We start from the raw sequence: 15924 nt of genomic DNA on the forward strand, positions 1-15924 counted from the left end.
ACTGCCTCAGAGTCTCATTTTATCTTGACATTTCTGGCTAAGAGCTTACCAGGACATGCTGGGCGTTGCACTTAAATAACAATTGTGGATTGTAGGTTTGCTATCCCTGCGTACCTTATTACCTTGCGTACCAAGCTCTCTCTTTACCTGATCTGTATAAACAAAGGGTCACACCGCTACAGTGTTGTATATTATGCATTTCTGTGTAAATAGCACGTTCTATCGCTATATTTAAATGTACAGTACAGTGTTTGATTTTGCTCCGTCTCTTGGTAACTGTCTCTCTGGCTTGTTCGTGAATCTCAAAATGATAAGAGAGATAAGGGTGTCAGTTGGAACCAGATGAGACTGTTCTAGAGCAGTACAATCCAAGTTTGAATGAGGGGGAGGGTTAAGGAAGGGTGAGAGAGGAAGGGAAAATGGTGGGAAAATAAAACCGTCTGTAAAGCTGGGGCTGGTTTGTGTGGGGAGTGAAGAAGAGCTGTAGGGATACAGGAGATACAAGATGCTCATAAGAAAAGGGGACACCACCTTGTGTACTTCCTTAAAGGTCATTTAATCACCTTGCTTCTGTAACATTGTTTCTATAAACAGAACCAGCAGTGCACAGAATATCAAAAGACAGGGAGATAATTATTTTAGGGCAATGGCACACCAGGAGAGTAATCGCCAGCCTCAAGAGGAAACTTCAAGCAATTTTAGAAGACTGAAGCGACACAAGGGTTTTACCACCAGTGATACACATTATTGCCGGTGGGAAAGCTTTAAAGAAGATTAGCTGCCTGCAGAAGCAGAAATTTATCGCTGGCGATTAATCTCCAGGTGTGCCATTGCCCTTATTAGCAATTACATTTATGGGACCCAGAAAACTTGAAGTATGAAATTGGCATTATTTTATACAGTCCTATTAAACAATGAATTCTTCACTTATGGCTTTGCTTGAAAATAACTAAGCTAACATAAATCCATATCACTGGCAAAACAATCCTGCTGTTTTTTTTTTAATATTTAAATGTTTAAGTAGTCTTAAAGGAGAAGTAAATAATTACTGGTTTTGGGTATCCTGTAAGCAATAATAAGCACTAAGGGTTCCTAACATTTGGCACCCCCAGGGATTATAATTTTACTTTTCCTTTAAGGACATAGTGCTCAAAGCACTTTTAAACCCCATGTCCCAAGCAGTCTGGATAGCTTGATCCTGTGCTTTATAATAATGTAAAATTTACTTTGTTAATTACATTTATGTAAACATTTTATACATATATATTACATTAATATAGTAAATTGTATTATTAGGTTAACTCCTTGAATCTTTTTCTAATGTATCAATGGCCACACTTATTTTTGTTTTAATACCTCATGCCTATACATTCCATTACAAAAAAAAAAGGGCTTTAAAGGAAAACTATACCCCCAAAATGAATACTAATGCAACAGATAGTTTATATCAAATTGAATGACATATTAAAGAATCTTACCAAACTGGAATATATATTTACATAAATATTGCCCTTTTACATCTCTCGCCTTGAACCACCATTTCGTGACTCTATCTGTGCTGCCTCAGAGATCACCTGACCAGAAATACTACAACACTAACTGTAACAGGAAGAAGTGAGGAAGCAAAAGGCAGAACTCTGTCTGTTAATTGGCTCATGTGACCTGACATGTGGTTTGTATGTGTGCACAGTGAATCGTACGATCTCAGGGGGCGGCCCTTATTTTTTAAAATGGCAATTTTCTATTCATGATTACCCAATGGCACATACTACTAGAAAAGTATATTATTATGATAATGGTTCATTTACATGAAGCAGGGTTTTACACATGAGCTGTTTTACTCAGTATCTTTTAATAGAGACCTACATTGTTTGGGGGGTATAGTTTTCCTTTAACGTATTTTCTTTTGTTTAACTTGTCAGTTTTAAGGTTTGAGTATGGCAACAATGGCTGGTCACAAACAGCTACTGATGCACTGAATCCAGGATTCAGTTCAGGATTCGGCCAGGATTCGGCCAGGATTCAGCCTTTATCAGCAGGATTCTGCCCGGGCAAACTGAATCCGAATCCTAATTTGCATATGCAAATTAGGGGTGGGGAGGGAAATCACATGACTTTTTGTCACAAAACCAGGAAGTAAAAAAACAAGTCACCTTTCCACCCCTAATTTGCCTATGCAAATAAGGATTGGGTTTGATATTCGTGAGAAACTTTCTCGAAGGATTCGGGGGTTTGGCCAAATCCAAAATAGTGGATTCTGTGCATCCCTACAATCCTGAGTTTAAGCAATGGAGCAGCATTCATATAATGATTAATTACAATTGCAAAGCTGTGGAATTCTCTTCCAGAAGCAGTTGTAGTGACTGATACAATAGAATTTGTACTTTTAAGATGGGGTACGGTGCTTCAGGTATTCATTCTTTGAATCAAGAAGGTAGTTTCCCAATGTGAGGCAAACATACAATTTTTTGTTTACCACCTTCAGGATCAAGTAGAAATTCTGTAGATATTGTATGTAAGAAGTTTGAATTCATTAAACATTTGAAGGCATGATTACGGACATGTTTTATTTTTGATGTTAGTGCCCTTTAAGGGTTGTAAGTGAAGTAAATATGAAAAAAGGGCACCAGTGTAATGATCTGCACATAAATACAGTTAATATGAAATTGTGGAATAGTTAATCTACTGGAAGCATTTAGATTAAGTTAACATTGAGAAAAATAGTTAAGTGGAGTCTTAAAAAGTAAAAAGTTACAGTAGTCCAGATTATAAAACAGTATCTATGTATTTAGACTATTCCTAATAGTCCAATTGTCCAGTGCTGTGCAGATTAAAAGTAGCATTATATGTTATGAGTTTGAATGCAAATTGTAAAAAAAAAGCAGAGGTAAAGGTTGACTTTTAAGTAATCTGTTGCATCAAGGACATAGCCGAATGACAATATTTGAACTGGGTTTGTACAGAAGGAGTGATATCTGGTTTACAGAGGTAGGACTGGTTCTCTTTTTTTTTTTTTATAAATATTATATTTGAATTGATATATCTGTATAGTGCAAGGATTTCTGATCAGCACATAAAGAACCACTTTTCTGGTTCAAAGATGCTGATCTACACTACACTGATAAGCACTTAGTTGGGATGAAACCAACTACCCTGACTGATGTTATGTATTCCATTTAATTAGAAAGTTCTGCATCCCAGAATGAGAGAGGAACTACAAATGTGTACTTTGTGTGAAAGGTGGGTTGTAATTTAAAACCATTTTTCTATACATGCAGTGTACAATGAGAAATGTAAAAGCCAAATTATTAATTTATTTATTGTAGAGGAAAAGGCTGATGGTGAGCCCTGGGCACTAAGTTTATGTCAAGGTATACCTCATATATACCTTCTTCACAGATGGTAACATAAAATAAGGTCTCAAAATTGCCTTCAATGGATCAATATCACCCCAATGATATGAGGTTAGTTGATGTCTCTTTAAGGCATTACCAAGTATATACACTAAGGTAAGGTTAGTTCAAGGCCCTGCACACATTTTGCTCCTTTTTACTCTGCAGGGTTAATTTTAGCCCAGCCCCTTGAGTCTGCCTCCTATCTACAAGACAAACCTCTGTGCCGGCTCTTCAGTGCACACGATGCACTGCGCTCAGTACAGGCAGAGCTCCGCAAGCTACAGAAAGTGTGCTTCATAAACTACAGGCAAGGATAGGCATGATATAGACAACTCTGCAACTTAAACCAACATTTTCTTCCCGCTCCAAGTAAGGTGAGTGTTTAATATTGGCAAAAATACTTTATTCACACAGTAGAATACACTTTATTTACAATTATTGAACTATATAAAATACTATCAGAATATACTCAGTAGGTATAATATTTGTTTATATTTAGGGATGGCTAATCAGAGCTCTCTGTTGGCACTAAACTACAGCTCCCATAATCCTCAATAGCCAGCAAAGTATTTTTGCAACAGAGTGCAAGTTGACTATGTATGTTTAGTTTTTTCACCAGCCCTCCAGATTTGATAACCTGTTTCTCTCTGGAATTACTATTTACTCCTTAACTCTTTATTAACCCTGCACTCACTTTCTTTCATACAATAATTCTTCCTTTTGTCCTTAAAGTACAGTCGCTATGCTCAGCTCTCCTCTCCCCTCTGTTCTTTTTTTTTACTGCATACACCCTTTGATTCACACTGCAATCTTGCTTAGTATGTAAATATTTATATGGCACAAATACACTCAATTAGTCACTGACACTCTACTCTCTCTAACCAAGTTCTTACTCCCTCTTCCTCTCCTCTAGTATATGCCTTCCTCTATTACACTCATTCTCTCTCTCTCTTTCTCGTATGATGGATGGTAATAAGGTATCAAAGAAAAAAACTAGTGGTGAGCGCTCTCTTTAGACACTGAGTCTAGACAGTATAACCGATACTACAGGCTCACTGACAAAAGCAATCTTAGAGTATACTTTCAGTATACCTAAACTGGCCCTAGAGTTTTCCATCCTACTGTCCTTTATCGACCTTACACTAAAATCCCACAACTTTTTTGTCTGTACTAATAATCCAACTATTTCCTTTCCATCAATAACCCCATACAATGCTAACTATAATTTCCACATTCTGCAATGAGGCACCTAACTGTCAAAGATAGAACCGCCCTCTGAATTGGCACTACGATGTAGAATAAAAAGTTAGTTCTTTACTCTGTTGTCATGGTTGTTCTTGACACAAGAACTTACATAGCAATTTGTGCAGAAAAAACAGGTTTTGTTTAGTTACATTCTTAATATTTATTTCAAATCCATAAACCAGCATTCATATACTGACACTACACAATCTTCCTGCCTGTAGCCAACCTATAATAAAACTCACCATATTTATACAACAGGGACCACCTTTATAATTCTTACACAGCGAAACCAAACACAGCGTTCACACCTAGACACTCAATGCAACTGTACTAATCATTCTTGCTTGCCAGTACTTTAATACTAATATACACTTCTGAAGTACACTCACTCAGATGGCAGTTACCTGTTGCTTATACAACCACCACCACTACAAGGGCCACAACAAAATATAACTTTACCACTTCCCATTGAAGTCACTGTATGCTCAAGACTACATTGTTATATACAAGACCAAGCTACTAATAAGATGTATTTTGTTTTTACTCCAGACTATTCACTGTGCAGTTAGAGGAATCAGAAAAAGACGCCATGTGCCAAAATGTGCATCTCAACTAAGCAACTGAACTACTCTGCACCCCCCAGAGGCAGGGAAATAAGCAGTGAAAAGGAGAAAGCAAACTACAAAGACAGAGAAGGCAGAACAGAAAGAAGTAAAGGGAGTAAAAGAAGGGGAAATACTGAAGACTCTCTCTTAGACGTTTCTCTGTTCTTTCACCTCACTTGCCATGTCTAACTTCACTCCAGATGCCTGCAATGTAGACTCTGGTCTGGACAGTGTTTTGCCTCCATCTCTCTATGCTTTGGTTTTTACATTGGGCTTGCCAGCAAACCTACTGGCCCTTTGGGCAGCTTGGCTTCAAGTGCGAAAAGGAAGAGAACTTGGTGTTTACTTACTTAACCTTTCTCTTTCTGACCTTCTGCTTATTTGTGCTCTTCCTCCTTGGACGGACTACTACCTTCGGAGGGATGTGTGGGGATATGGTCCAGGTGCCTGTCGCTTATTTGGCTTTGTTTTCTACACTAACTTGTATGTGGGAGCTGCTTTCCTCTCTTGTGTCTCTGCTGACCGTTACCTGGCAGTGGCACATCCCTTGAGGTTCCCAGGTGCAAGACCCATTCGCTCTGCTGCTGCTGTCTCTGCACTGATATGGGTGCTTGAGTTGGCAGCCAACGCTCCACCACTCTTGGGAGAAGCTATTCATCGAGACCGCTACAACCACACGTTTTGCTATGAGAGCTACCCTCTTTCTGGAAGAGGGGCTGCCTTAGCCAATGTAGGGAGGGTTTTGGCTGGATTTCTGCTGCCCTGGGGGGTAATGATGCTGTGCTACGCTGGTCTCCTGCGAGCATTAAGGGGTAGCGCATCCTGTGAGCAAAGGGAGCGAAGAAGGGTGCGACGACTAGCTTTAGGGCTTCCATGTGTAGCACTACTTTGCTATGGGCCCTACCATGCTCTGTTGCTTCTACGCAGCTTGGTGTTTCTGGTGGGTGGTGGTTCTGTCAATGCAGATTCAGGATGTGCACTCGAGGAAAGACTATTCCCAGCATACCATGCATCATTGGCATTGGCCACATTGAACTGTCTGGCAGATCCTGCCCTTTATTGCTTGGCATGTCCTGGTGCAAGAAGTGAAGTTGCAAAAGTTGTAGGAGGGGTAGTGGCATGGGCAATGGGAAAGGAAAGGAGAGCTTGGGGAGAACGAGGTGGTAATGGCAGAGGATTTGGAGAAGGAGAGGAGGTGGGGATGGTAGAGTTAAGAGGAAATGGGAGAGAATTTGTAGTGTGACTTTTGGTTGAAAAGGAGGGTAATAAAGACTTATGTTGCTCTGTTCAATAAATTAAAGCAATGGCATCAAAGTTGCAGTTTCTTTTATTGATGGAGGAATACTCAACAGAAGAAGAATAACAACCTGCTTGATGACCAATGCAACTAACTGGAGTCACAGAGATGAATGCATTTACAGGGGTGATACTCTGCACTAGTAGAGATGCTCTGCAGTTTTGTCTTTGCCATCTGTGTGCTGAGTCAGTGTGTGTTACGCAGGCACATTAGAGGGATGTGGGGGCAATTGAGTTACACAGGAACAGCAAAGAACGGCAGGCAGAGAGTACACAGCTGTCACCGACAAGAGTACTTACTCTGCTATTCACCTCACGCAGCTCTGTCTCTAAACCTCAGTCCTACTTGCCAGTTTTTGTACTTTCCTTAGGTACATGTCCCACATCCAATGATTATTGCCTGCCCAAACTCCAAAGTCCTATGCTGTACTGCTATCTACAGTCTTACAGTGAGTGTGCAGGGATAATGAACACATGGCACTGTAAACCAATATACAGTATATATTTAAAATTAACACTGTGTATTGTTTGTGATAAATTGATACTGAATGCTAAGAGTATACTTTTGTAGAAATGCAAAGCATTCTTATTGTGTGACATTATCCTAAGCACACAGGGTTCATTATCAGTCAATAATCACTATACTCGTGTATTCTCAATAGCATCATGATTAATTGTTATGATTTAATCTGTGAACATCAAAGATAAGAACAAAGCCAAGAATGCACATATTGATGTGTGGCAACAATGAATATATAGTGAATATAAACTCTCTGTACTGAGTGATTATAGTGGCAATCACCTTTGGTATATTTCCATTGACCGTGAGAAATATCATGTCACCTCTGTGCCACAATTATTTTAAAAAATCAACTAGCACATTTTTGAGCAAAAATCAAAGGTCAGGACCTGTTCCACTTCCTTTTGATGTCAATAGGAAACGACCTGCAACACTACTAATCACACTAATCAGAATTCCTTGTACAATGTTACCTTTGGGGATATGGAATACAGGAAGTTTAAAGATGTCCACACAGTTCACTTCACATTAGGAAGCACTGCAAACAGCATTCAGCTCAACCAATGCTGCCCAAAAACCTACCAGTGTCCATTTTGGGGGCAATATCATGGGCAAATGGTAACTTTCAGCAGTGTGAGTGGTAAGTAACCTGCTACGATTCCTGACATTTCAACAGCCCCTTGTCAGCGATGACCACAGAATGTGCCACTGCTAAGATAAGGATAAAAGTTACATGCACATTCCTTGCATACGCTGTTTATTCTCCACTGACACAAAACATTCACGTGGACAAGCTTCTATAAACAACACTGATGCAGAATATTTTATTGTGCCTGATAAAATCAGGCAAAAAAACTACCAACATGCATACCCTGCTTTCTGAATTTCAGTCCTAGAATGCAAAACTAATAACTTCTAAGCAGACCGCACTGTCAGTGTACTGTAAAGCTTGTCCACAAGAACATTTACTGGTCACCTCTGTCAAATGGCTGTTGAAAATCCAGGAATCATGGAAGGTTACTTGCATAGAAACTTGAATATTATGAAGAGAAGATTTTGTACCCCTCTATACATAAAGATATCAGAAGTCAGTATGGGGTTTCATGACGTATATAAAAACACTCAGGGGCAGATTTATTAAAGGTTGAATTGAAAATTCGAATTTTCAATTTTTTTTATGGTCAAAACTCTCAAATTTGACTAGGGAATTATCCAAACTCGATTCAAGTTTTTAAAATAATTTGAATTTGATTTTCGAGATTTATCATACTCTGGCCCTCTGGCCCTAAGAATTTGAATTTTACTATTCGCCACCTAAAACCTGCCGAATTGATGTATAAGTCAATGGGAGAGGTCCAGTGACCAATTTGGAGATGTTTGTAGCCTTCCTGGCATTCCAGTTTTATTCAGAGTTTGGTCTAATTCGATTTGAATTAGATGAGAGTTTTTGGATCGGTAAAATTAGACCAAGTTTCCAATATTTGATTTATTTAATACATTTTCGAATCGAATTTCGAATAAAATCAAATTCAAAATTTGAATATGACTATTCGCCACCTAAAATCTGCCGAATTGATGTATAAGTCAATGGGAGAGGTCCAGTGACCAATTTGGAGATGTTTGTAGCCTTCCTGGCATTCGAGTTTTATTCAGAGTTTGGTCGAATTCGATTTTAATTAGATTAGAGTTTTTGGATCGGTAAAATTAGACCAAGTTTCCAATATTCGATTTATTTAATATATTATCGAATCTAATTTCGAATAAAATCAAATTCATGTAAGTTCAAAAAAACTGACATGAATTTGAAGTTTTTGATCTTGATAAATGTGCCCCAACTAGTTTTTTTCACATGGTCACAGGATAGCTGGCCAACCTAATATCATATTTTTTAATGAGTGGCATATTAGTCCCTATTACTTTACAAACTTATGCTGCAAACGCATGCATTCAAACACACAAAGGACCAAAATGCAACACTTAATTTGCCCAGAAGCCTGTTCAGCTATTTGTGCTACTACTTCGGCCACAGCTGGGTCACATCCGCATTGTTTCTGATCCTGGGAATGCCCTGTCCCGGCTACAACCCGACAGTGAAGCTATCTCTGTAAACCAAAGACACATGCCTAGTTAATGCAAACAAAGAGTTTAAAAGCTTATAGGAAACAACTGAGCCATCTAGTCTGCCAATTATAGTTTAAACAATAAGAGACTGCATTTGTTCTTGAACTTATTCCATATTCCAAACATCCTTATGTAATTCCAAGGCAATTTTACATTCCCAGAATACCTTAACCCTTATGAGTACTGCTAAAAGGGTAGTCAATGCATTCTTTATTTATTGCTTTAAATCATTTTAAAGAACAAAAATAAAAGAGGAAGGAGGAGAGGAAAAGGGAAGGAGATTAAGGATCTTACAATACAGAATGTGTATTGACATAATGAATGTACCCAGGACCAATAGAGGAAATATATTCTTTAGATTGCACCTGACACACCATTACTACATGCATTCTAGTTTACATTTTAGTAGATATGCATTTTTGTAAGATCCAATATGCATGTTTCTTCTGTAGTGATTGTGTATATTGATATGAGCGTATAAAGCTTATAACAGAATATAACGGGAATGTTATGCAGCAGCAAGAAAAGTGATGAAACAGATAAACATTCTATATTTAATTAGGAATAAGTGTATATGTGCTGCAGTTAGCAGGTGATCGTCAAGTGAATGTGATTACTGGACTTTTAACCTGGAGTGGAGACCACAATCTTGCTACATTATTCTCAAACTGCCTCCCCAGCAGATAGTAAAACCAGTGCTCTCAAGTTTACACACTCAATTTTTTCCCAGACAGCATGTCATTTTTCCTTCAGGGATCTCTACACTCAAACGTGGCTGAACTCCAAATTCTAGAAACTCACAAGCCACACAATGGTGTAAGCTGTATTTCAAACACACCTAAAGAAATATATGGATTTTGGGAGCATTGTTACAGAATGGTAAGGATAGGTGTATGCTATCTCTGGAAAGTAATGTTTACACTTTTAGAACTTACGGCAGAATGTATACAAATGCCACAAAAAATATCTTCTAGTTTCTACACAACCGTGAGAGGTTATATTACCAGTTGTACTGTAACCACGAGAAACAATGTACCTGTGATTTATAATTAAACAAAACCTAGTAAGCCTCTGGTTAAAGGGATATTGTTGCGGGAAAACATGTATTTTTCAAAACACATCAGTTAATAGAACTGCTCCAGCAGAATTCTGCACTGAAATCCATTTCTCAAAAGAGCAAACAGATTTTTTTATATTCAATTTTGAAATCTGACATGGGGCTAGACATTTTGTCAATTTCCCAGCTGCCCCTGGTCATGTGACTTGTGTCTGCACTTTAGGAGAGAAATGCTTTCTGGCAGGTTGCTGTTTTTCCTTCTCAATGTAACTGAATGTGTCTCAGTAGGACATGGGTTTTTACTATTGAGTGTTATTCTTAGATCTACCAGGCAGCTGTTATCTTGTGTTAGGGAGCTGCTATCTGGTTACCTTCCCATTGTTCTTTTGTTTGGCTGCTGGGGGGGGGGGAAGGGAGGGGGTGATATCACTCCAACTTGCAGTACAGCAGTAAAGAGTAGTAAGACAAAACAGAGGCGCTAAAAAGGATAAAAATAGCTAAAAGCACTTAAAAACCCAATAGGTAATTCAGAGGAGGTAGTAATGAACTTACCTCCTCCAAGCAGACACCAACGAAAGTGGTAATTTTCAATAATAGTTTATTCACAAAATAGCAATACTGTTTTGTGAATAAACTATTATTGAAAATTACCACTTTCGTTGGTGTCTGCTTAGAGGAGGTAAGTTCATTACTACCTCCTCTGAATTACCCATTGGGTTTTTAAGTGCTTTTACCTATTTTTATCCTTTTTGGCGCCTCTGTTTTGTCTTACTACCATATCGAGTCCACCCCAAGTGGAGGGGTATCATCCCCGTTTTCTTCGTCTACAGAGAGCGACATTTTATTCCTGAGTGGGGTCAGGATAATCTCCCCACCTGCCTATACAGTGGTTGCCTATCGGTAACCCTGGTTTGTGAGTATTAACTTGTTTACTCTACCATTACTCCTTGTAAAAACATATTACACTATTGGGGCTCTTGGTGTTCCTTTTTGTCTCCTTTTTATACAAGCAGTAAAGAGTGATTGAAGTTTATCAGAGCACAAGTCACATGACTTGGGGCAGCTGGGAAATTGACAATATGTCTAGCCCCATGCCAGATTTCAAAATTGAATATAAAAAATCTGTTTGCTCTTTTGAGAAATGGATTTCAGTGCAGAATTCTGCTGGAGCAGCACTATTAACTGGTTCATTTTGAAAACATTTTTTTTTCCCATGACATTATCCCTTTAAAGACAATTGAAGGCTTCCCGATTCAGCTGACATGCATATGTGGACAATTGTTCAGATTTTTTAGGAAAAACCTTGAGCTCTAATGTTTACTTGTAAGTTATATCCCTATGAATCTTCTATCTCATGAATCCTATACTGGTGCATACAGAAAATTCTGTATATACATTGAATTGTTTAGATAAAATTTGTTCCCGTAGTTTTAACCTTCTGGTGCTCAAGTGCTGCAAAAGATATTGCAATTGTGTATTCCAGCAGTCAAAAAGGTAAATCTTTCTCTACCAGTGCAACCTGACTTTATCTTTCCCATGCCCCATGTTTGAAAGAGGACACCTGGAATTTATAATCCACAATAATGTGTGTTCCAATCAATTTGGTAAAGACAATCTCCATAATCCACTTTTCCTGCTGTATATCCCATAGGCTTTGGAGTAAAATTGTTGCTTTAAAAATAACTAGTAACCAATAACTATGGGGTATGCATTAATCAGTCTTGGACAAAGTTTTGCACTAGTAAGGTAATACATAAATCAACACCAACATTTTTTTTTTGTAGAATATCAACCAATGTACCCTTACATTTCAAAACATAACAGGTAAATTGAGATATTCTTGTGACTATTTAGGTTATGGTCAGACCAGTTTGTTTTTTGCCTGTTGATAAATGCAGTCTGAGAAACAACCTGACTGCTCACCTCAGCTCTATAGCATACATACATACTGTATTAAGTTAGGTTGAAAAAAGACACCCGTCAAGTTCAACCTTTTATGACTATATACAGTATAAGCTGCCTAGTTGATCCAGAGGAAGGCAACCCCCCCCCTTCTGAAGGTTCTCCAATTTGCTTCAGAGGGTGACAAAATGCCTTTCTGACACCAAAATGACAATAGGACCAGTCCCTGGATCAACTTTTACAATGAGCTATCTTCCATAACCCTGTATTCCCTCACTTGCTAAAAGGCATCCAACCCCTTCTTAAAGCTATCTAATATGTATCAGCCTGTGTGATAGATTTAGAGAGAGAATTCCACAACTTCACAGCTCTTACTGCAAAACATTCCTTCCGAATATTTAGATGGAACCTCCTTTCTTCTAACTGGAATGGGTGCCATTGTGTCAACTGAAAGAACCTACTGGTAAACAAGTCATTAGAGAGATTATTATATGATCCCCTTATATATTTATACATAGATATCATATCCTCCCTTAAACGCCTCTTTTCCAGTGTGAGCAATTCCAACTTGGCCAGTCTTTCCTCATAGCTGAGATTTTCCATACCTTTTACCATCTTAGTTGCCCTCTCCAATAGTCTAATTCAATCCCGTTTGAGTGCTGCACGGCATATTCTAGATGGGACCTTACCAGTACTCAATACAGTGAAAGAATAACCACATTCTCCTGCAAATCTATGCTTCTTTTAATACAGCTCAAGACCTTGTTTGCCCTTGAAGCTGTTGACCGGCATTGCTTGCTACAGCCAAGTTTATTATCTACAAGGACTACAAGGTCCTTTTACATTATGGATTTACCTGGTGCAGTCCCATTAAGGGTATACATAGTTTGTATAGTTTTACATCCCAGGTGCATGACTTTACATTTATCAACATTAAATCTTATCTGCCACTTAGCTGTTCATATTGCCAGTTTGTCAAGACCCTGCTGCAAAGATGCAGCATCGTGGATGGAATTAATAGCACTGCAAACACTGATACATTACTTACAATACCCTCCCCGAAGTCATTAATGAACAAGTTAAATAAAAGTGGACCCAATACAGAGCCCTGAGGGACCCCATTAAAAACCTTACTCCAAATAGAGAATGTACGGTACCATTAACAACCACCCACTGTACTCCATCTTGTTTCTTCACCTGAAGCCACTGTATTGGCCTGGATGCAGACTCACAGGGTGGATTTTGGCACCCAAATGCATATGTTTCAGCACCAAAATCCAGTGTATCCTGTGTATCTGCAGAAATTACAGAGAGCGGGGGTGAGCAATCAAGCTATTTCTTGGCCTGTGTTTATCTACAGGATGAGAAATATTCTAGTCTGAAAGTAGCCTTAGAAACGACTACAATTCAATGCAGTTTACACAATCAAATGGAATTGTTAGGTACACCCTTATCTAGAATCAGGGACCTATGTATACTGGCTGCTGCTCCTCCAAGTTGAGTCACAGGAGGTCCTGTATTTTTGGCCTGGAGGATAATATCAAATAAATAAGTGGTAATAGCATGCGTAAGAGAAGACAGATATCAATGCACAGCTGAAAGATAGTAAAGTGTCTACTTTTTCTATGATATTTTATCACATATATATATATATATCTTCTTAAGGGCAGCACCCTGCTTGCGTAGCTTGCCTCGGGTTCACTGTAAATAGTTCAGATATTTCACAAAAAGACCAGAAACACTGAGCTATCTTGTGCATCAAAGTTAGAAGTGTATTCAAATTTGCATGAATAGCCACTATATATTTATTTGCCACTAAACATTGTCCACACTTTGTTGCATTTTAAGGCTGTCACACAGGGTTTTTTGGCAGGCAGTAATCTAAATCACTTGTCACTGCTAGTAAGTTTATTAAATAAAAAGCACCCTGTCTGACACAAACTGAGCTGTAGCCTCCACCAGGTGGACCACTAAGATTTGGCAGATTTGGTCTTGTGCGCATTAATCAGTCTTAAATATTTGCTGAGGAAAGGATAACTGGTGTCAGAAAGCAATGTAAGCATTGCAGCATATCAGTGCTTATCAGTGAATAGTCAAATGAAACTGTACAGAGAAATAGGTTCTCTGCTCTCTGAGCACTTCTCTGGGAGTTCATATATCAGAGTTTCATTCAACCAAAGGCTTTTCCTTCCGCCTCTGTTTAAACTGCAATGTGGTGCTGCTGCTGCTGTGAGAGATTCCAATGATTAGTTCAAAGCAGAAACTACTAAAGGAACAGTAACACCAAAAAGTGAAAGTGTTTCAAGGTAATATAATATATATATAATGCAGTGTTGCCATGCACTGGTAAAACTGCTGTGTTTGCTTCAGAAACACTACTATTGTTTATATAAATAAGCTGCTAACATCATGAAGGCTATTAACATCTTCAAATGTTTCAAGACACCTCTGCCATTGACTCCTGCATGACCTCGATAGGTTTTAGACTGTGTATTTTTGGATTCAAGCTATTTCCAGGATCGGGGTATAATAAATCTCCAAAAATTCTAGTTTTTTTTTTAAACTGAAAATGTGATTTTGCTAGGTGCCCTCTTTATTTCTCTTTATTAATGTGAACATTTTGTCATTTAACATCTTTCTCTTCTTTTCTGTAGACATTAATGTGATAATGAAATGTTTCAAGTTTTAAAAACTTGTTACTATGCCTATTTAGAGGTGACCATTATTTTTTTTTTTTTTTTTAAATTGTTTTTATTGCAAGTCAAACATGTATAAACATGAAAACATTTGGGCCTACCAGAGGTCCATGGTAATGAGCAGATTAACAAATAGATACATGTATGCGTGTCATAAAAGTCAACAATGAATCATAGTGACAAACCAAAAGAAAAGAAAAACAAACAAACATGCTGGGAATTTATGCTCTGACAGAGAAAGGTAAATAAGAGAAAATAAAATAAAAACAAAATCCAAGTATTTTCTTAGGTCAAGGTCAATTACCGTAGATAAGAGGCTAAGAGCCTGTTGGTTCGCTGAGTCCTGGGGGGCGAGGATGGAGCAGTCGCGTTTCTAAGTCATACCAAGTGGAGATGGAAGGCTATTAATATATGCGCCCCAAATAGAGAAGAATTTGTCTACCTGTCGTTCTTTCTTGGCCATGGCCTCGAGCCAGTCCATGTGAAAGATGTAATGCAGCTTTTGTTTGGTCAGTAAAAGGGATGGGGAGGTGACCATTATTAACCCCCCCACACACACACACACTGCCGAAGCAACACAGCTCAATTTCCCTGTGCTTGAAGCAGTGCCTAAGAGGGGAGGCAGGCAAATTTAAATAGGTAAAGAGTCACTTTCCTGTTGCAAAATGTCACTATCCATTGTTTGTTAAAAAGCAATACTCACTAGTTGTTAACTTGATAATGCCTTTTATATATACAGCTAAAAGGTAGTAGACTTGCACATAGGCTAAATCAGATATAAATTAAAGATTTTTTTCTGCTTTGTGTCCCATTAAGCACTTTATTTTCACCTTTTAACGCTTCAAACAAAATATATTGCACCAGGTCTAACATGCTGTAATGTTTTAGTAAGAGCCAGTTGTGACTCAAACACCATCATAACTCTTACTACAAATGAAATATGTACTGACTTTGCTTTGTTTGTTGGCAGAAAGCAACTCTTTAAATAAATAATAAAGGGCAATCTGTAAAATTATAAAATATCAGAGTAAAGATATCCAAGAGCCTCATAACCTAAAAGGCAACAAAAAGGTTTTATATGTTGTAG

At 38.2% G+C, this 15924-nt stretch overlaps 1 protein-coding gene across 2 annotated transcripts; it reads left to right on the forward strand.

Moving 5' to 3' along the window:
- The first annotated feature begins 3349 nt into the window (after positions 1–3349).
- On the forward strand, positions 3350–6979 carry gpr4.L (G protein-coupled receptor 4 L homeolog). 2 transcript variants are annotated; one of them, XM_018230050.2, is made up of 2 exons: positions 3350–3769; positions 5190–6979. In XM_018230050.2, exon 2 carries the CDS (start codon positions 5427–5429, stop codon positions 6486–6488), a length of 1062 nt encoding a protein of 353 aa, XP_018085539.1. In that variant the 5' UTR covers positions 3350–3769; positions 5190–5426; the 3' UTR covers positions 6489–6979. The 2 variants fall into 2 exon arrangements, with proteins under 2 accessions (XP_018085539.1, XP_041428751.1); XM_041572817.1 differs by having other exon boundaries at positions 3350–3764.
- Positions 6980–15924: the final 8945 nt, after the last annotated feature.

This window comes from Xenopus laevis, chromosome 8L (genome assembly GCF_017654675.1).
Source record: "Xenopus laevis strain J_2021 chromosome 8L, Xenopus_laevis_v10.1, whole genome shotgun sequence".
NCBI classification, from domain to species: Eukaryota; Metazoa; Chordata; class Amphibia; order Anura; family Pipidae; genus Xenopus; species Xenopus laevis.

Bases quoted from the DNA above. Each gene is read 5' to 3' on its own strand.
- gpr4.L (XM_018230050.2), top strand. From the start codon at position 5,427: ATGTCTAACTTCACTCCAGATGCCTGCAATGTAGACTCTGGTCTGGAC.